Below are 21,962 nucleotides of genomic sequence, written 5' to 3' on the forward strand. Positions count from 1 at the left end.
CAAGAGCTGCATGCTGTGATGCAATGTCCCTCCTCCAGACATCACATACAGTTGTCATGGGGATCTACAAGGGACATGTTTCTTGCTGCACCGCCTACAAGACTTGAAACCTGAGGCCCTTGGAGGAGACACTTGGATTTCATTGGTGAGGCACCAAGAGAGCGCTCCAGACCCCACTGAGGAGCGGAAAAACAGGAACCAATATCAGCACACCAGTATGTCCATAATATACCCCAGTGACGTCACTTCTGAAAGGTCACAGCTGGAGCCATGTGGTGCCGCCTGGCAGGGCTGAAGAGTCATTGCTGGGAGAAAAGCTTTCCAAATCAGTCTGGAGCCAGGAAGGAGTGTTTATAAGATGAGTAAAGTGCAGGAAGATGCAAATATCAGGGAGGCAAGCTCTTATGTGAGTGCAAGCTGATGATACTGCTTTGATACAACCTCCTCTGCTTGACCCTTGAGGTGGGGACTGATAAGAGGGGAGGACAAGTAGGAAGCGTGTAGGATTTAAGTGGGCATGTACAGGATAATTGTGCCGCAGCATTATGTGGCTCTGGTGCACAGGAGCTGGGGCCTGGCCAGGTAGGCAAGGAGAAGAGTTGAGGTGAAAAGCAATTTTTTTCAACTGAGAAATGTGTTTTCTGGGTGTAATTCAGTGGGTATTTTGAAAGACTTTGGCAAAATACAGCTTAAAAGTTTACCGGAAGCCAACCACAAAATGATTCAAGCTCTTGGGAATGAAGAGCAAAGAACTTTTGAACTGGGGGAGCAGCGCGCTAAGCGGAGTGCTTATAGGAGGGTAGGATCTCCAGGGATAAAGATCTATCTCCCTTTTATTCATTTTCTTGTCCTCATATTGCAAGCTTATTCTCAGATGCTTCCTGGGTGTAACCTGCGGCTGATTTTCGGGTTTTGCCGATAGAGTCCGGAGTGATGCACTGAGGTCTTCATGGTCTGTGTTGCATGCGTACAAGTAGGTGGACAACTGATGAGGGCTCATCAGAGTTTCACAGGTTGGTAAATCCTTCCTCTGGGGCTTCAAAGGCTTTTGAAGATGTGGAATGTGAGTTGTTCTCTTTTCAGCGGGCCTCAATGCATTGATGTACCGTAGTCTTGGTGCTCTGATCAATGGGTAGATGAAGTCTCCAAGAAATGCTGGCCTAATGTGCTGAATGGAGGGAGGAGCGGTGAGGTCCAAACTTCCTTCTGTGACATTTCTATTGGGTCTGAAGATTATGTAGATGAGATTCAAAGAGGCTCCCGAAATAGATGTGGAAATGGCAGGAGAGGAGCTCAAAAGACAAGCGAGTAGTTGGTTTGGTGAAGGAGCAGGCACATGAAGACACATGGATGGCAGCAAGTTGTCCTCCTTGCTCAAGTGTACAGTTTGTGTGTTGGATGCAGTAGTCTGTAGCGATGAGGCTATCAAGGAAATGCATGAAGGTGGTGCAAGCCACATCTGTTTTGAAGAGTGCATATAGGTCGTGTCCTGTGGTGATGACCACTGTGCCAGGGCATACATTACTGCAAAGTGGGCATTTTTTGGCATAAGCTGGAAGGTTAGTACTGGTGGTGTGTGTGCTTGTGATCTGTGGATGAAGGTGTTGGTGTATACTTGGCAGGTGTGGTATAGATGTATGTGTGATCCGTGCAGGGGGTATGGAGATTGCTCCATGGTGTGCACAGCACATGGTGAAGGACTCCCTGTGGTCTAGGGGTCTCACCCTAAGACGTTCCTGTGCTGAAGAAACTCAAACAGGTGAAGCTCTTGTCTTCATATAACCTTTCCTGGGGGTCAGACTGAACTAAATAGAGTGCAACTGTTTGGCAGTATGGGTGGTTGGAGCCATTGCCACATGATCTTCCTAACATGTGGTGACGTCTGGGGTGCTTGCTAGAGTGGTTGGCAACATTGGTATCTTGTTTGCACTTTCCAGGTGGTGAGAAGCACGTGCAGTCAGCTGAATGGTGGAGTGAGCAGTAGAGCAGGGACATCATGCAACATTTCTGCCACATGTTTGCTTCTGAAAAACTTGCTGGGGATATAGGACAGGAGGGGTCCTTTTTAGGTTTCGCTTGCACTGTGTGCTTGTGAAATCTATTTTATGTAATATAATTCTTAAAAGGGGTTTACATCCTGCCCCCATGTCTTTCCCCGTTAGGTTTCGCTTGCTTTGTGCTTGTCAAATCTATTGTATTTAATATAAATCTTAAAAGGGGCTTACATCCTACCCCTTGCTTTTCTTTGGTTCCTGTGCTTGCCACTTACTTTTCCTCCATTTCTATTTAACAGGCTATTCCTGTTGTTCCACATGTGCTTCTTGTATCAGTTTCCCATGCCCAAGTACTGTCTCAAACTGCTTTTGTGGAACAATTTTTTTAAGGTTTTGCATGCACACCACTTGCACTGTGCTTGCTTTTATTTTTAAAGTGCCGGCATTTCTGTTTGGAGGCCTAATTTGTTTCTCAAAAGTTTGTGCCATCCAATCCGATGTCTTTAATTAATTTATCTGGTTTGTTTCACTCATACTGTAAATTTTATTTCTTACACGAGGCTTGGAATGTATTGTTTTCCAAGCCTCACTTTCAGATCCGAGAACCGCCCCCAGTATTTACCATTAAGCCATCATTCCTCTGACCGTGCTTCCATGCAGATTCTTGCTTTCCTGTTAGACAGGCACCCGTACTAAAGGAGCAAACGTGCTTCACACCTCGCTTTGGTTGCCTGTCTGTATCACATCCCTACCCTAGTCTCCACCCCAGAGACAAACATCATCCGGGTAACCTTAGCACAAGAGATTGGCATGCAGGAGAGGTTAGCAGTTGTGATCAGGACCCTGTGAAGTCCTGTCTCGTTTCTTGTTTTGTTTGTGCCCTGTATGCGGATTTGACTGTGGGAAGTTGCAATTGCACTTCCCTGTAGAACGTTTGTATGCTGATTCAGGTAAGCGGTTCTTTCTTACTAATGTATCTGGTGCATGGGCCATGGAATATGGTTTGATTTTTTCCCATGTCGTAACCATTGGAAAAAGGCCCCACTCTTGTTTAACTGCCTTTGGAAAGTGAAGCTGCTCTGGCGCCGCTTTCCAAGTTTTGATTTACAGCATAGTGGCGAGAGGCGGTGCTACCGTCCTCGCTGGACCACTTAATATTGTCCTTTAGGAGCTACGTGGGTGCCCCTCACTTCAACTACTAGGCGGTTGCACTGGTACTGCTTATTATTGCTGTGTTAGCAGATGGTCGAGCACCGCTTGTTCCCAAGTGTAGCTGCTCTAGGAATACTGCTGGTTTGTGGAGTGCTGCTTCTTTGGTTGTTTTAGCAGCTGTGGGGGCTCTCATTCCTTTGTTTATTTTAGTGGCTCGGGTCGCCACTTACTTTTCTTGTTTGAGCGGCTGCAGGGCGCCTCGCACCTCCTCTGATCTGTAAGCAGGGTGAGGAGTTTTTTTCCTTCACAGCATGTATGGATAGAATTAAAGCTTAGCATTGCTGCATTTGTTGCCACATCAGAATATATCACCCTCAAAAGAGGGGGTAGAGAGTGTCTAACTTAAATACTGATTTAGCTTCTCTTACTTGCTTGAACCCTGCATGCCCGGCCAGCCTATCATTGTGGTGTGTTCACAGTGCTCCTCACACATTTTCCTTTAAGATATAGGTGGTGGTCTTTCTACTGCCTGTATTTTTTTAATTTTTCCTACAAAGGTAAGGGGGGTTAATAAGTAGTATGCTATTCCTCATGGGAGAGGGATACTCTATTTAACTTGCAGATTCATCACCTTTGAAACCCTCCGTGCGCCAGTCTGGATCCACAACCTCATGCTGTAGTTCCTGTGAGCCAGAAGGTGGTGCCATAAGCCTTCCTCGTGACTCCACCCCACCATGGACATGACAATATGAGCCGCATATAAGCACCACCCCTGCACTGTGATTTCAGTAATCTCCTGTTGTCTGCAACATCAAATGTGGACATGGCTGTCAAAACTGAAATGATTACTGGCCGTGCCCAATCCTAACTTGGAACCTTATTAACTCCTGAAAGTTCACTCAACAGGACTTTCAGGTAGGTGGGCAGTAAGGAATCTGTCCTTAATGATTATTTTTTCAGCCTTTTTGAGGCATGGGTCTACTGAGAAACCTTTAGATTGATTCAGTTCCTTAAATATCAACCATTTGATAGAATTTTCCTTAGTCATTGAACAATCCCAGATAAAATGTATGAGGGCGCCCTCAAGGGCGGAAAAAGATGCAAGTGAAAGCTTACAACAGAGTTGACTGTGGGATGAAGAGGAGCACACATTTAGTAATGTTCTGATCCCATTCATTTATATTTTATTTAAATCATATTACTTTATTGTTGAAAATAACAAAACCATATAGAAGAGTATGAATTACTTTGACTTTCACAACATTTAATGATTGATCAATAGCTCGCCCTGAGAATCTTTTAATGGAGTTCACCACAATATTCGCTTTCTTTCTTTCATCCCAGATGTGTACGTCTCATGTTAATTTATCCGCAGTCAGGCCGAGGTAATCATAGTTCAATATAAATATCACGATGCTTCCATTTGACTTTCTTTTTATTCTTTGTTTTTAACCACCCAAATGTCATAAATGTAGTTTTTTCCCCAAAAGGATCTGTAAATCTTTTGCTGTATTGTACTATTGAAGTTTTTGTAGTTGGGGTAGCTGCCACGAGGAGTTAAATTAAAGGTAACAATTTCATCCCTGATATTGGCTTCGGTCCGAGTCGAGGAGCAAGTCAGGCAAGATTGTCCAGGTGAAGAGACAAGTCAGATATGTGAAGGGAAAAAGTATCAGTGCTAAAATGCAACCTTCCTCGAGGCCGGCAGAAGTTCTCATTTTATGTGAAAGGGTTCTCAAAGTAAGTTTTACTTGGAGCCAATACTGTTCATGAAATGACACCAAGAAATGCAATAAAGAATCGCCGATAGTGCCCTTCCATAATGTCTGCCAGAATGTGCTGCGATTTACGGGGTTGAATGCGGATGAATATTCAATAAAACAAACACATAGCGGGAGATCAAGCATAAATGACAGAGCACAGCAACAAGTTAGTTGGACAACCGACCTAGTTGTCAGTTAGTTTTAATGAACCATGCACCATGTACAATAGATTATTCAACCATCCAAGTGCAGAAAGCAAAAACACAAACAATCCTGGTTATGTTGACGCGAAATATGTAGCGTAGATGCAGACAGCCATCCCTTAGTTGTTCGGGAAGAGCAACATCGATGGCGGTAGTCCAAACTTTTAATCTTTGTTTACAAACAAAGCTTCGGAACACTTTCAAGAAATGTGCAGTGCTATATAGGCTGCACGTTGTGAGTAATTTACGGTTCGTGTAGGACTTCTCCACACGAAGCAGGGCGCGTTGTTATAGGTCAGGTCTTGTACAGCCGTGACTACAGATGCTGTACTAGCAGTTTCACAGTCTTTGCTCCAAAGCTCTGTTTATCATAACGAACAGACTGGCTTTCTACGATTTACAAGTCAAAAAGAAGAAAAAATCAGTAGAAAGGTAATTCCAAAGAGTTGTGAGGAAACAACTGAGCAGAGCTCAGTGGAGACTCCCTAGCACGACGTGCAGTAGAAAATCTGAGGGATTGGAGCTTCTCTCAGGAAAGTTCTAAGTTTGGTCCTTTTTAGGTCGAGCCTGTAACAGTACACATGCGCTGTTCTGGCGAAGACTTCATGTAGAGGCTTTCAAAACTAATCTAAGAATCGCACACGCTTGTGCGTGTGCTTTTTGTTTTGGCCCACGCTATTGGCCTTTGCGTGCCACTTTTTAACAAAGACAGCACGCAATTGGCCAAAAGCGTGCGCATTGCTCCACCCATGGCCTATTGGTGTCGGTTACCCGCACGGCCGCCATGTGGTTTCAATTATCGTGCCCAGACACAGGTGCGTTAATTGAAAGCAGATGTCTCGCCCGCACCACTCGTTTTCCAGTAGTAGCCGTGCCATGAAATTGTGAGATGCCCATTGTTGCGGCTGAATTTGCATCGAAAGCAGCTCCTGTCTGCATGGGTGAGTAACGTGGGAAGTAAATATACTGTGGTGTGCCCACCAGTTTCTCGCGGTACTGTTAAATGTGTGAATCGTGAAGATGGGCTCATAAAATTGAGGGTGACTTATCAGGACCTATATAAGAAATGTACTGCTGAGAATGTTTCCCTTGTTTTATGTTGTGGCCAGTCGTGGCAAATCAGCCCTTCTTGGCCGGTCGCCGCTCCACCGCCACGGTCGCTATCCTCAGGGAGGAGGGGGGGGCAGGGCGGCTCAAGGGAACAGTTTGTCTACGGTTCCAGGGGCCCCATTCACTGCATCATCTCACCAAAGCCGAGGCAGCCCCAACCGGGAGCCGCCATTTTAATCTGTTGCGCCGCCCGGCGGGCTCAAAGTCGCCGGGCCCTGGAGCCACACAGCGAAAGGAGCACCATACAGCGAGGTAGAGTCGCCTCAGTAGTGCCCAGTCTAGGATTAAGGCCCGGATATGCTTGAAAGGGGTCAGGATGTTGCCAGATTGTGCCCGCAAGGAGCTCAGCGCAGTGCTGCTCACTCCATTGGCATCAGGCCACGCCCCCCTCCCCCCCCCAAGACATTGAAGCACTTAACATTGACATTAATTTGGTGTAGTGTTGGACTGGATATGACATAACTGCCAGAGCTGTCAGCTTTGGAGCTGGGGAACCAGGTTCGAGTCTCGGCGTCGACTAACATCCTGTGATTCTGGGCAAATCACCTAATCTCCTGTGCCTACCAAAAATGAATGTGTCCTTGTGAATGTAATATAACTGGTGCTCATGTAAAGCGCTCCAATTCCTTCGGGTCGAGTTCCTGCTATAGTAAACTGTAAAAAAAAAAAAAATAGGACTGGGAAGAAATATAAAAGTGTCCCCCATTAGTGAATCCCACATTTGTAAATCAGGGCAGTTGTAAAGATAAGCTGTATTGGTGATTTATAAGATGTGGGAGACTGCATGTATTTGTACTCGCTGCTGGCAATGTTTGTGTTATTAGCAGGGAAATGAACTGTAAAAACCGGCCCACTAGACCACAACCAGCCACAAGGCCAGCCCGTGCACTGAAATGTGAGCCAAGCCGTTCTGGCACTTCCATTGTGCCCTATAGGCCAGTCCGAGCCTTTGTGTATGTTTGTACGCATGTATGTGGCATTTTTATGCTACGGAAATAGCCTAAAGGGCAGCATGGAGCTGTACAGGTGCAGTGCCAAAGTTACTGTAGATACTGCTCGCTAAAATAGCGCCTACAACTGTGCAACGCTAGGGTCTTGTTTCACAAGATGTGGTGCTTTATACCCCTAACAGGAACCATGGAACCGGATGCAGCTCCACCCACCCTGTGATTGTGGGCAGGCTCCCTTTCAAATGTACCTAAATCTCCTCTGCTGTCTGAAGTGCTTTATAAAATACTGTTTACATTAGTTCATCATAACGAGGAGCCACGTCACTTCCTTCCACACCCTCCTCGAGAAAATTGCGGGAGTGTCTTCAACACTTATCTTTTAATGACGTTAGTGCGACGTTGCAGCGGCTTTTCCACGTTTCTTCTTGTCTAGCGCACATACTCGGAAGTCATTTCAAATGTGAGGGAAGAGCCTGGGATTGGTGGAGTCTGACAATTCTCTTCTTTCTGCCGCAAGCAGACTAAACAAGCAAGTCAGGCCTCTAAACCTAAGCAGTCGAGCTGTTCGTGGAATTGCCAGGGGATGTTGATTTTATAGAATTTCCGAGAAAAAAATCTTGACCACAATCTGCCCCAAATGTGAGACGGATGCACACAGGCGGCTGAGGAAAGGCTGTTTCTGCTCTTTGAACGCGTCCAGAAGGAAGGTATAAAGTCAGATTCTGGGTTGAACTGACCTTTAGCATTATCCGGTTTATGCCTGTGGACCAAGCTGCATTCATGGTCTCGGCGCTTTGTGGTCTTTGCCTTTACTGTGCTCATTAGCGCCTCGAAAGCCGTATTGTGGGCGCCATGTGTGCTGCAGGCCTTGCCTGAGTCATCTTGTAAACACACGCGCACGCCTCACAGGCATCTCCTCACAGCTCGTTCTTACAAGGGGCGGGGCCTGTGCCTTTCGCACTACTATTAATCTTAGGAGCATGATGTTAATCTCAGCAGTAGATGATCATAATCGGCCTTCTATTCCGTAACATGCGAACAATTACAGAAAAATGAAAGACACAGTTAAGTGACATGGAAGTGCTTGCTCTGCGCTGATTCGCGTACTACCCATACGCATGCGCAGTCTCAGCACATCAAGGTGTATATTCCACTCTATAAAATTGAGGCTGCATTTGTTTCCCTTCCTGCAGCTCTTTCCTCAGCAAGTGTGTGAGGTAATTTTTAGGTTTTGCCTGCACGCCGCTTACAAAATGTCATGTAAACAAAAAAAATAATATTAACAAGCATTGGCATAGCCAATAGGTCTCGCTTTTGGGACCTTAGAACTATTTAATTATGCAGCACAATATCCTTTGTGCAACAACATCAACAGTTGCATGGCTAAACCTTGTACCTTGTAAGTGTTTAGCCATGCAACAGTTGATGTTGTTGCACCAAGGATATTGTGCTGCATAACTAAATACTTATAAGGTCCCAAAAGCGAGACCTATTGGCTATGCGTTACTAAATAATGAGGCCTTAGGCCTTTAAGCCCTATGTCTATTGGGACATTACTCTTTAGGTCGAGCCTACAGCAGCGCATGCGCTGTTGCTCGACTTTTAGTAAGTGGGTTTTAAAAGTGCTTCCCACCGGCTTTTGCTGACCTAATGTTTGCGTTCACGCGAGCGTGAACGTGCACAGCTGCCAGCTTTCTGATTACTTTCACTTTGGGCACTGCTGCGCGCGCCGGCGCGCACACACAGCTCCCTCCGCCTCTCTCCCCCACGACCAATGCTTGTTAAATATTGTGAAAGGCGCCCTGTCAAGCGGAGAGGCGCGTTGAAGTCTCGGTGCAAGCAGTAGCACAGTCAGGTCTTTCAGCGTTTTCTTTCATGTCGTATCACACAAGCCGATTTCTACTGCGTGTGTCAAAGAGACAGCTTCAAGGCTGTCGCGCTCAGCAGCACGTCCATCATGGTGTTCATGTGATCTGCATTCATGTCACCAGCTGGTGGCAGTCTTTAGACGTTTACTGTGCCGCTGGGTTATTCAGCAACGAGAAAGGTTAAACGAGGTTCTGTTTGGTAAAAAAGGAAATTGCTGCAGTTCCATGTCAAGATCTACTGCTTACTCTACAGGGCTGAGTTTTTGTCGCTGTTCCAAAAGCATTTCAGCTACGTGGTGCTATAAAATGGCAGGTTTTAGAAAGACCGATAGAGTGATGTTTACGGTGGGAGCTTTAAAACGCATACAATAGTATGAGCAATCCTTCCTGCTGCCCCTTTCTTGTAGCAACACGCGCCTCTTCTCATGGATGTGTTTTCTAATCTGCACGTCTTATTTTTCACAATCCAAAAACTGAAACTCCAAGCCAAACGTCAGTGAGCTACAGAACGATTAACAGGTCCGCCTCGCTCTGCCTCACAGCGGTGCCTCACACCGGACAAGTAAACAAACAAGCATTGGCATAGCCAATAGGTCTCGCTTTTGGGACCTTATAAGTATTTAGTTATGCAGCACAATTTCCTTGGTGCAACAACACTAACTGTTGCATGGCTAAACACTTATAAAGGTCCCAAACGCGAGACCTATTGGCTATGCCAATGCTTGTTAAATATACCGGGGACTCCAATCTCGACGACGGGGAATGATTCAAGCATGTGAATCTTTGAAAGTTCCATGACTGGAGTAAAAAGGAATTTTGCTGTTTGTCACTACCAGGACATGTACAACTTAAAACTACATGTCATTTTAGTTACAGAGCACCCTGACCATAGGGCTACCTAGGGCCTACTAAATTCCAGAACATTTTTATGTCCTTCAACCTTGTGGCAAAGAACAGTTGAGACCAAGCCACTTCTTGTTGTATTGTCCATAAGTTTCTATTTGCTGTTTATGGTGTTTTTTCCTCCTCCTTGTTAAATGTCTTGTTCAGGGGAAGGTATATATTTAAAAAATGTCCTGATCTGTTTCCGTTGCAGTCTTTTCACTCTGTAAAGTTTTGTCATTTATATGCTGATGTGGACGACCTGTGACATGGAGATTTAATGATATGAAGTTGAAGACAGAACTTAAAAGTTCTTCCCAGTACTTACTTCAGCCAAAAGCTGGATCGAGCTGTAGATTACCCAAGTTGAATTCCGAAGTGATGAAAGCGTGATATTTTAGTGATGAGATTCTTTAAACTAAAAATACATTTTTTTTTATTCTTCTGAAACAGAGGAACACTGCAGCATTTATTGGACTTTGGCCAAAGCTCATACTTCCATCTTATGGAAATTTGCTCCGGATTGTGATCACTCCTTTCTAGGTATAATCTTGAAGTCCTTGCATGATGAAAAGTGTGAGAGATGGAGAAGGGAATAACCAACTCTTCCAAGAGTTGAGAGGACATCACCTACGTCTTGCATTGCTGAAAGAAGTTGTTCATCTTACCGTAAGTGCCTAAAAGCCAGTCTGCCTTCTAAGAGGGAAGGAACCTGCCAACCCTACAGAAGGAGCGACGCTTAAGGAGGAGCCAGATGCAGAAAGACACTGATGCTGGTGGGATCGGACAGAGGAAAGGGGGTGAAAGTGATCCGCAGGAGTCTGAAGGCAACAGGCTCTCTTAGGGGTGGATCCAGGTGAGAACCACAAAACCATGGCTTTATGTTGCTGATGCACCAAGTATTGCGAACACAGCTGAGACCTAAAGAATTGCTACAGCTGTCCTGTGTCGCTACACAGTCACCCAAAGGCTGAAGCCTGCCCATGTGCCACTGGATATGAAAAAATCAAGGCTCAGTCTTAGCCACTGTCGCCAAGGAGTCTAGTGCCCTGAAGTGGGCCTGTATGAAGCCTAGCACCCAGAAGCTAGCCAGAATATGGCTGTCCACGTACAGATAGACTGTATACAGCTCTGAGATCTAATGTTTTTTTAAACAGATGACTGTTTTTATTTAGTGGGGTTTCAATAGCTTTTTCATTTATGACTGTTTTGGAATTATGCCAGATGATATTGTAATATATTAAGTGCAATTTTAATGTATTAAAAATATGTACATTTTCGGGATATTTCCGAAATGTGAATTACATTTTGAAAGAATAGTAAAAAATTTTTAATCAAAAAACAGTGTATGCATTACATTTCAGTTTGAATCTCTATTCTGGTTTGGGATGTGTATGTTTGATGTAGTGGTGATTAAAAGCTTGAGTCGTGTGAGGGTCTCAAAAAACCCATAGCACAATTGTTTGAACAATCCAGTGTATGAGTTTGTCCTCCAGGGATTTTCTATTTTGCTTAGCTGTGCACGTACAGCCATTGCGACTCCTGGTTGCCTGTTTTGTTGACTCCAGGGGCGCTCTTGTTGTGTGTTACCTATGGAGCCCATTGTCGTTTCCCTATGTTAGCCTTATTGTTCACTTTGTAGGCTGCTTTCTGCTGTGCACACGTTACAAAATATCATGCTTGTTTTTGAGCCACATTGCATTTTTAGAAATAGGCTGCACAAGTTTTGGTATTTTCCCTTTTCCTGGGATTCAGTCGAAACATCTCATGCAAGGTAAAACAATACTGCTGCTTATAATTCTCTGTGGTCGGACACTAGCACCCAGACATAATAGAGAAATCAGCTTCTGTTTTTACACACAAACGTATCTTATAACCCAGGACTTTGTGGATTTGAAAACATATAGAGCGAAGACATACTTGTTGAACAAACGTCCAGTGAGGAGAGAGCTGCACCGGCTGAGATGTAGACCAAATATTTATGTACGTCCAGTACAGGGTTTGCACTAATCCCAGAGATCTGGAATATAACTTTGTTTTTCATAGTGTGGGTAGGCAAATATGTCAGCTAATCAGGGCTTTTTATTGTGTATGGTCTCCTAATTATGCTAATCACGCTGTTAACTCACATATGCTTTCTGATTTCGGTGCAATTGCTCCATAATAGAGCACAATATTTTCAATAAATATTGTAAGCTTTCTTCGTGTCTCTTTTTCATTTATTGTGGACACGTGTGAGTGAGAGAACGCAAGGGTGTGTCCTGTTGGAGCGATACTTGAGAGGGTCGAGACGGTTGTGTTCTGGGGTGCCAATTCACTTGTTTCTCTGGTTAGGTTAGGAGGGCAAGTGAGGCACTATAGCTAGTCGGACTCGGGCTCACAGATACTGATGTGGTGAGGTGACTCAGTCCGTACGTACTGATGTTCTATGGTCCTAAGCATAGGTCTGCTTCTTTGCAGAATCCCTGCAATACTCTATCATCTGCTTCCGCCATCGTTTTTCTACCACAACCATGCAGCAGCTGGATGAGGCTGCTTTAGACCCGCACCTCCAAGAAACAGTAGAAGAGATATGCGCTCCCACCGCCTGCCTGCTGCCCAAATGCCAACCACCTTCACGACTTACAATGGAAAGAGAAAGGCTGCATGAACTCTGAAGGACGGAGCACAATGAAAATTCATAATCGGGCGAATCTGCACCTGAGCCTATATTCACACTGTTACTGCTAGTCCTGCAAGGAAGGAAACCACCAAGACCACAAGGGAGGGGGATCCAGGATTGAGAAAGAGGATAGCAAACTGAGGGGCAGCTAGCTCCAGCTTCCAGCATGCAAAATTGCACCTGACCATTAGTGCATGCGTAATATTTAGTTTTGACCTATATGACTTTTTTTCCCCCAAAGTAAAGCACTGTGTTGGACAATGAGTTACTGCGCTGCTGCTTGAATATTGACACCTGAGCTCAAGCACCCCCACACTACCTCCCTGAGACACCAGTGACTGCTCGCCACCGCTACCAATGACACTCAAGTGGTGAAGATGTGGCACTTGGCCCAGTTTGCAAAGCCGTAGTAGGGGGGACTCCAAGGTATCAAGGGAAACAATCCTACCACCCCCACAGTCGAAGCCCCATAGCCACTGCTCGCACTGAGGATCCTGTAATGGTGTCCGACACAAAGCCAGAGCAGAATACATTTCAAAGAGCAAAAAAAGATCTTGGGGTATAGAAATCTGGCAAATGTTACAATTACTAAAATGAGATGGCCGTGACAGCATGCCAGTTGCCCGTGTTGTATAGTTCTTACCACTATCAACAAGATATTCATCAGATCTTGAAATTAGTGAAGCAGATTGAAAGTTTTGTTGACAACCTAAACGGGTCTCTGCCTAATCTGAATAAAAAACAGGTTTATCTTGGAATTCAAACTGTGGACAGAAGAAGGTCAACCTTTTCTGCTGCTACGTGGACTTTAGTGATGCCTTCAATGGACTAGAGACATGAGGATTGTGGCAGAAACTGAGATGCCTGCAGATAGTCCAACATCTCTTTTTGATACAGCAAAGATTTAATGACAAAACCTGGGAGCAAGTACAGATGGGCAAAGATCAGACATTTTCTAGCAAGATAGATGCATTTAATTGGATAAAGAAAAGGTGTATATTAGACCCTTTCCTTTATCATTTATACATTTCAGTTTTATCTTTAATTCAGTTTTTGGTTTCCTCAATAAAGTAAGTATAGGTGCTTTTTTATCCTTATGACATGTATACCCTTAAGCCTCCACTGGGGTTCAGCAAATTGTAAATGCTCCATTGGATTAAGACAACTTAAATAAGTTAAACATGAACTTGTATAACAAAAAGATTATGTTTTTTGGCAAGGAGGACACTAATCGTGGATGGTGAGAGGGCACCCAACTTCAGTAGTCAGAGAATATGATTACTTAAATGTCAATGTACGTCTTCAATGTCTTAGGCCCAGCAAATGTCTCTTTAGTACTATGGGAGAAGAATATTAAGGGAGGTGCTGTCAACTGTATGAAGATCAGTGAGGCATGTGGATAGCGAGCTTCGATCAAGAATGCTTTATGAAAGCAAGATTCACTGAGCTATGCCTGAATGTCTTCGACCCAAAGTCCACATGAGCAAGATGCTTCAAACAGCCCGTTCAGTACTGAACCGTCTTTGGAAAATCAATGCACAACTTTCAACTTGTATATGCTGTCTGAGCATGGTTAATCTCACGCTTTGCTGGTGGTGCATGAAATTCAACACGTACTGCAGCAAATTCAAGGTCGTCAAGAGTAGGACCATGGAATATCCTACAGATCGTCTACACATCACAGGAAGCTCTGGTCTTGGAGAGGGTGGTTTGGGTGAGGTATGAGCTCTAGATAATCTAGACAGAAGTGAAGCCCCATCTCTACCCAATTAACTCTTCTCCACTCCATAACAAGCTCCCTGTCCTGCCTACCTACCTCTGCTGAACATATGCAACCAACCTCCAGTGCTACTTTACAGTCCAGAATGTCATATACGTCTGCCTTCCTCACGCAGTACTGCAATACAATAATGTGTGTAGCATTGAAAGAACAACCCAACTGCCCCTTGATTATTCCAACACATTGCCTTTCACATCCGGACACTCCCTGCTATGTGGGCCAGAACAATGTCGTGAATCTCCGAAAACACACACAATATAATTGAGGGATGGATCATAAGGTGGAGATACAGTGAACCACATGAATATGCCATGGCCAAGCTCTGGATCAACTCTGTAGATTTGGAATTTTGCTAACAAAGTTCTAGTACAATTTACAGCCGAATGCAACACATGGAAACAAACAAATAAAAGCAGATATTCCTACAGAGATGTCTGGACTCAAACACAAAATCCACCTTCATGTCCTTTTATTAAAGTTTTCTTTACATGAGAGTTTATTATTTATTACACATTTGAATTCATCTTTTTACAATGTCATGTTTTATTTTACAGAAATGTTTAGGTTTTCTTTCTTTTAAAACAATTATACAGTTCCATGAAGTCACCGAAACAAACAGAACGATTTGGTTCCTCCCATCTAGACGGTATTACAAAGAACACTTGTCCGTACTCACACATACATGCATACAACGGAAGATCTGCATGCGCATGTCGCGTGTCAACGAGGCAATCGGTGATACGATGGCGCCCCCTTGGAGCCACAGCTCACGCTTTGGATTTGAAACTAGGAGTGTATTCCTTTGCTCTCTGTATACTCTTACCCTCCGACTAGAAATGTTCCTGTCCTGTTTGTGGAGTGTTAAGTGTCCAATATGCATTGGTCAGGGGGTCGCTCTACCGGTCGGGTCATGGTGTTTAACTCAGTATGGAGGATCCTGTTACTCATTCTGTAAACTGCCATGGCCAATCATAGCTCACTGATGAGTTCCTTTGGTTTGGAAAGTTGTGTGTGTCTTCTAAAATTATACTTAGTGTTACAAAGAACTACACACAAACCTCTTAGTTCACACGCAAAATCCTCTGCTGCACACCACAACCTGACCTACAGACCCACAATGTACTCCAGCTCTGGCCTGCATCGTGTTCCTGGTCGACAGTACCCAATCTCTTGCCTAGTCAGTGCACTTCAATCTTAAAAAGTTGTAGATACTCCATTTCATTAGCAAGATGTTGCACAGCTGTGCTTGTCAACCTCAATTCTGATCTTTAGGGCCAGCTGCTGAGTCGCTACTCGCGTTGCACATTGCTAAAATGCTAAAGTCCAATGCATGGCACCACTACCATTGCAGCAACGAGGTTTGGAAAATTCTGACCATGCTTCATAAACTTTATTTGAAACAAGGTACCTCAATACTGCCCGGAAGCATCCCAACATTCCAGTCTGTATGTTGATGGCTTCATCCAGAGGTCGGAGCATCTGGAGCATTCGTTTTTATCATATCACTGGTTCTCCTGGAGCATGAAGTATTAACCTCACAGCCCCAGGGGCGTCTGAGATATGGAGGTAGTCGAGAATAGGACACGGTAAAGTTATTTTGAATGTCAACTTAATCGGAAAGGGAAGAAATCTATTGAGGGATGGACATTCAAGTATGCAATAAAATTAGATTCTGCACCAAGAATCTAGCACCCCACACCTTACTGAAACATCTAAGAAAAGCACCATCCATGAATTAGAGAAAAAAAATATTTTTAGCCTACTCTTCTTTTCTTTAATGAAGTATCAGTGATAGTATTCCACTTTTCTACATAATTTGGGCCAATTAACTTGTTTGAAAATTTCTAAAATATTAGCATGAGAAACTGCAAAACATCAATTGCACATGTCAGCCAAGAATATAAATAACCAGTGGCGGTTCCTCCGCTAAGGCGAAGGAGCGTCGCCTCACAGGATAAAATAAAATGATAATAACACCATGTTATTATCATTTTATTTTTTAGTACTGGCTCTGTTGTGTTTCTTTTAGGTGTGGGTCAAGGTAGGGCTGGGCTGCCCACAGAGCAGGGGGGTGGGGGAGTGGTGGGCACTTTCTAAGTGCGCATGACGATTTGGCCAGCCATCTTGGGCCAGTCAAACAGCCATGCGCACTCAGCATGTTCTCCACCTGGCGGTATTGCACAGCCGGGTGAAGAACATGCCCAGGCTCCCTCTACCACTCTGCGTGCCGAAACAGGCCGCTCAGACCAATCACGACGTTGTTATCATGCTGATGACAGCAGCGCTGTGATTGGCTTAGGAGAGCCTAGGATCTTGCATAGCGTCCTGCATCGACCGAAGAGGACAGAGGAGAGGCTGCGGCCAGTAGGTATGTGAAATGTTGTTTTCCCCCCTTTCTTTTTAACTGCCCCACCACTACTGCCCCTTAGCAGCCACTACTGTAAGTAACCCACCTACACCACCTTTGACAGACTAAGGTTTGACCTTCTAATGGAGTCTGAAAGCCACCAAAACTCAAGAGAGCCGGTAAAACAGGTGGCACCAAGGCTAAACAGGATGAACCGTTTACCTAAAAGGCAGAAGAGAGGTAGGTGGCAATGAGCAACTTGTCAGTAAGCTTATGTATTGTTCCTTCCAGAAAGAGTACCGTGAGGGGTACGAGCCTTCCGCGTCGACAGTTACATCCACTAAAAAACCTGGAGGCAACAAACGAGCAACGTTCAAGACTAGGTGGAGAATTGCTAGGAAATTTGTCACAGAGGGCAATCTTTCTCAGAGATTCATGTACGGTCGCATTTGCATAGAGGAAGACAAACGCTTGCAGAAAAGCGACCTCGATGCTGTAAAACGTAGACCAGTTCTCTTTACACACTCACTTTCACAAGTATTGCTACGATAAAGAACCACACTGATTCAAAAAAATCTAAAATAGCCTTCAATTCTTGGTTGCTTGCAGCCGCTTTGCTCTCTGTGACGCAGCTGCCTCCTTCAAAAGTTGAGCATGCCCGCCAAAATAAATATATTAGAATCTATGCTGCTTCAGTAAATTGTGGTCTTGGGTGTCCCCGAAAAGGGACCTGGTCTCTGATAAAGAGGCCGTACACGTTGCAGTCACGGTTTGCAATCAGTTGGAGCAGGACTATTGTGCCGCTGCAGCTGAGGTTTTCTCATAGACACCGACAACCAGCTGTACAATGAGAAACTACTACAGATCCTGATCAGGAGCTACAGCTATGGGTAACAGACACATCGGATATGCAGCTCCCTGCCCTCTGGTTCTACAGACCAGCTCTGCAGAGGGTTACTGCTGGCTACCAGACGTTGTGGACAATGGCAGTGGTCAGTGTCCCCAGTATCTTCCATTGGCACAACCTGCCAAGCCCTGTGTCTCCTGAAGTCACCAGCTCACTTCACTGGTATCTTACTATTTAGGGATATTGCAAGCTGTAATGCCTTTGGGCCCCCAGGGCCCAACACTTGAGCCATCCTACGCTTTCATATAAAAGTACAGTACGACATGATCACATTGGACCCACGGAAGGGATCGAATGTAACAGCATGATTTACAACCATAGGGTAGTACCTCTTATTATGCGTTTATTGTGGCGCCTAGAGTCACAGCTACCTCTAGTCCCACAATAAGCCCTGGAGTGTGAAACAATCAAGTAAAACAGCCTGAGCCTTTTACAGGAGGTGCTAACTCCATCAGAACCGTACCACTTTGGGTGAAAGTACACATGAGGGGCGCAGTCACAAATAATACATCTAACAGTCTGAACCTAGACACCGCACGCCTACCCGACTCGACCAGTCAGGAGCAACCGCCTCCTGGCAGATGCTGGAGAGCACCTCCTCCTAGAAAGGAAATACTGAGTCCGGCAGGAGATGCCATCCATGGGCGCTTCAGGCAGTGAATGGTCAACCACATGGGAATAACAAAACCTAGCAGGAACTTAAAACATCACAATCTACAATTGGAAGTCTCTCTTTCAAATCATAGTAGGCAATCCGACTCAAGTCCTTCTCTTTTCATTGAAACTACAGCTGAACACACACACACCACACATTGCAGTCTCCCCCAACCCAACTTCCGCAGGTCCAGAGTCCTGAGCAGTTCCAAGAAACAATTGTTTTCCTTTGGAAATTGAAAACAATTCTTTCACGTTTCTGATGTCCAGAAATGACCTCACCTCTTCTCTGTCCAATGTCCACAAATGCATTGTTCCTTTCCATACTCACTGAAATGTGTCCACAACAGTCCGGGTTGCTGGGCTCATACTCTCCCCTCTACAAAGAGTGCAAGCACTGGCAAGAGAATTCCAACTTACACGCTGCGCATACACAAGAATCAAAGTTCACTCACACTTACCATGCTTAGATGCTGGCATAGACACGCAACCGGCTCATGCCCACACTACAAAAACACTCATCAGCCTTATTAAAATGCACTTGCCACCCTTCTCATGAAACATTCTCATAAAGACACATACGTCTATATCCAAACATACCCATGCACACACACAACTGCATAAGCTACCACACAGGTACATGAATACCTGTATTTATAAACAATCTCACTTTTACATAAACACCCCCACAAGCACACAAACAACTGGGCATATGATCATACAGACACGCACCTGCAAACTCAATCACACATGTATGTACAAATGTCTGACCGCATGCACACAAAAAGGTGATCCCTGGTGTGGATCTCAGCAGCACGCTGAGCATGCGGTGCAGTTTCGTCGGATCCAGTTGGTACCCCACCACTCTTCTCCGACTGCCAACCCTCACTGCTCTTCCAGCCACGATGGCTTGTCGGTGCCCGGGGTCTTCAACTTGATGTTGAACTGCTTGAGGGTCTGCTCCAGCTGTTGCTGGTTTCCTGCAAAGTAGGCTGAGATGGCATTGTGGAAGAGAAGGAGCTGCTTGTGCATCACTTTAATCTGCAAGAAAGATAAAACCTCAAGTAACCATTCAACTCAAATGAACAATACGCTGCATAAACAACCCCTATCGACAACTGTCCTCTTACCAGTAGAAATGAGACTGGGACCTCAACTGAACACTTGTGGGATACATTATGTACAGTCCTGAGCTGTACGCACAGGGGAGCTCCAAGAAATGGAGGCAATTTGAGTAGATGGGAATTCATGTGCATAATGCATGAGTTGTGCATGGGGGGGTCAAAGGGATTTGCATGATCAGTCGGACAATTTCGAGACAGTCAACTTTGGTTGCCTTCAACCCCTCTCACCATAGAGCCTCCCTTATTCCAACTGCTGGGAACAGACACTGAGATGGTGCAGGATTTAGGTGTCACTGCACTGTTGTGAAAGGTGGGGCGAAAGAGAAATGAGAGACGATTAATGCTATGAGAGGTAATCCCTGCAGAACCCCCTCATGACAAGTCAACAGTCGGTCAGCAGATACATGGAAGTGAAATGATCAGTCTATTATTGGAAAAAATTTAACAAATCTACCTGAACACAGGAAGGCCAGGACTACTGACTGTCAGTAGCGGCAAGCGCAACCAAGAAGTCCAAAACACAAGCGTGATGGAATAGACCAATACAGCCTCAGTTCCCTTCACCACCATTAGTCTCTATTCAATTTTTATTAGAAATTTTAATCAGACCTATCATATATGTACATAGTTTAATGCTCAAGTAATTCCTTACCACCCTCAGAGATTATTCTATTTAACTGTGTGTATTAAATTATATGGTTTTCACATTTTATACAATTTAATATGTGCTTCCAATGTAAGTGGTAAGAATAAACACAATAGCCTGAAACTCCCAACCTACAACCAGGGTCGCACCATCATAGCAGAGCCTTCAATAATCAAGTGTCTACAGCCTACTGATGTTAACTCGTCTCAAAACGTACAAGTCCCTTTACTCTTTCCAATCATTCCCCACCACGACAGAGCTGACCGGAGACACCCTGGATTCACACCACTAAGAGGATCACGAGTTCTCTTGTTCCGGACCTCCTCCTTCCTCATCTCAACCACCTTCATCCGTCAGCAGGTAAAATGCTTACTAACAAAGTATGAAGACTGTACAACCCGGCAACTATGCCTTACAGTAGGTAAGCAGGGCCTGATGAAACCTGCTCTGACAGCTCACCGCTGGCTTCCAGTCAAAGTTACAATTTAAATGTAAGGCTCTCTACAATGTGCTGAAAGCCTACTGGAAAAATGCTGAGAATTCTTGCAGAACTTAGAACTCGATTACACCCCAGCAAGTATGGACTTGAGCCAGCAATGGCCATTCATGCAAAAAACACACAGAGGCAGTTCCTTGGGAGCACACAGATAAAGACTTCCCAATGCCCTCAGCCCTGCACAGAGATCTGAACCCAGCCATATATGTTTTAGTAAACATCAGAAACTAAACTAGTCAGATTATCTTTCTAAACAGACCTTCCAGACTCTCAAGAGCTGATGTCACATAACATCAGCTATGGGCACCTACCCAGGCTGATTAGATCTTTCTATCACTCTGTAATCAGATGGGACAATGCATCTATCCCTTATGCACTCTGAAGTATTGGAAGATGTGCATACAGTGTGCTATACAACTCCTAAATACATGAATAAATAAATACATCTATGCAAACCACCCTCTCTACCTAAGACTTAAACAAAACATCCTGAAATTATCTGAACACATTTTCTTCACAGCCTGTGGCTACAACAGAACACTCCAAGCTATTTCCAAGGCTGGGACTTTAGCACTCCAAAGACCATCATGCACCAACACACCACAGCTGCTAAGACGCACAAAAACAGCTCTATTGCATGTCCATCTTATATGGCAATAGGCACACTAGGAGTCTCCACCAGTGCACAGTTTTTCCACCGTAATCACATCACAGAGAGGGTACTATGTGGACTCATAACGGGACACTCTAATTCACTTTAGGTATGCCTGACTCATTACGAATGCCAGAACTGGCTAAATGTCCACAGACACCTCCCTTGTACCATTCCTGTTAAAGAGCTCTGAGGTGGGTGAAACCAAATGAATAACGATTATGTTACTTTCTTTGTAAGCATCTATTCGTGGCATGTAGTGCTGTAGATTCGCATGCTATGCATAAATCTGCCATCTAGTGATGGGCTTGGATGTTTGCAACTTGTTTTTGCTTCAAGGTAATGTGCATGGCGTCTTCAAATTGGTTTTCTCACATCAGGTGCAGATGTAGTGGAGCTAGAAATAGCCTATACTTATGACAATGCAATGTGAATGTAAATATATGAAATATCCAAGTATTACCTGGAACAACAAACAACTTTCAGGGAGGGGGCATGTGAATCTACAGCACTACATGCCACTAATAAGATGCTTACAAGCTAAGTTACATAATCCATTTGTAGCATGTGGGGCAGTAGGTAAAAATGGTCAGTACAGACGGTTAAGCAGTTCTTCCCATGCAGTGGCTAGTCACTGGGTGTTGCAAATGTTTGAAATAATGTCTTACGCGTGCCTGTTGGTGTGCTAGAACATCCACACAGCAATGTTTAGTAAAGGGTTGTGATGTTGACCAAGTAGATACTGTGCAAATATCTGCTATAAGAATGTTGC

At 44.6% G+C, this 21,962-nt stretch overlaps 1 protein-coding gene across 12 annotated transcripts in view; it reads right to left on the reverse strand.

Moving 5' to 3' along the window:
• Nucleotides 1-14,816: 14,816 nt before the first annotated feature.
• ARFIP2 (ARF interacting protein 2) overlaps nucleotides 14,817-21,962 on the reverse strand; it is a 286,324-nt gene continuing 279,178 nt past the window's right edge. For all 12 annotated transcript variants that reach the window (XM_085623546.1, XM_085623544.1, XM_085623542.1 and 9 more), the window contains one exon: nucleotides 14,817-19,313. In XM_085623546.1, coding sequence (XP_085479672.1) covers nucleotides 19,158-19,313 — 156 coding nt within the window. In that variant the 3' untranslated portion in view covers nucleotides 14,817-19,157. The remainder of the gene's footprint in view (nucleotides 19,314-21,962) is intronic.

The sequence above is a fragment of the Triturus cristatus genome, chromosome 8 (assembly GCF_964204655.1).
Source record: "Triturus cristatus chromosome 8, aTriCri1.1, whole genome shotgun sequence".
NCBI lineage: Eukaryota > Metazoa > Chordata > Amphibia > Caudata > Salamandridae > Triturus > Triturus cristatus.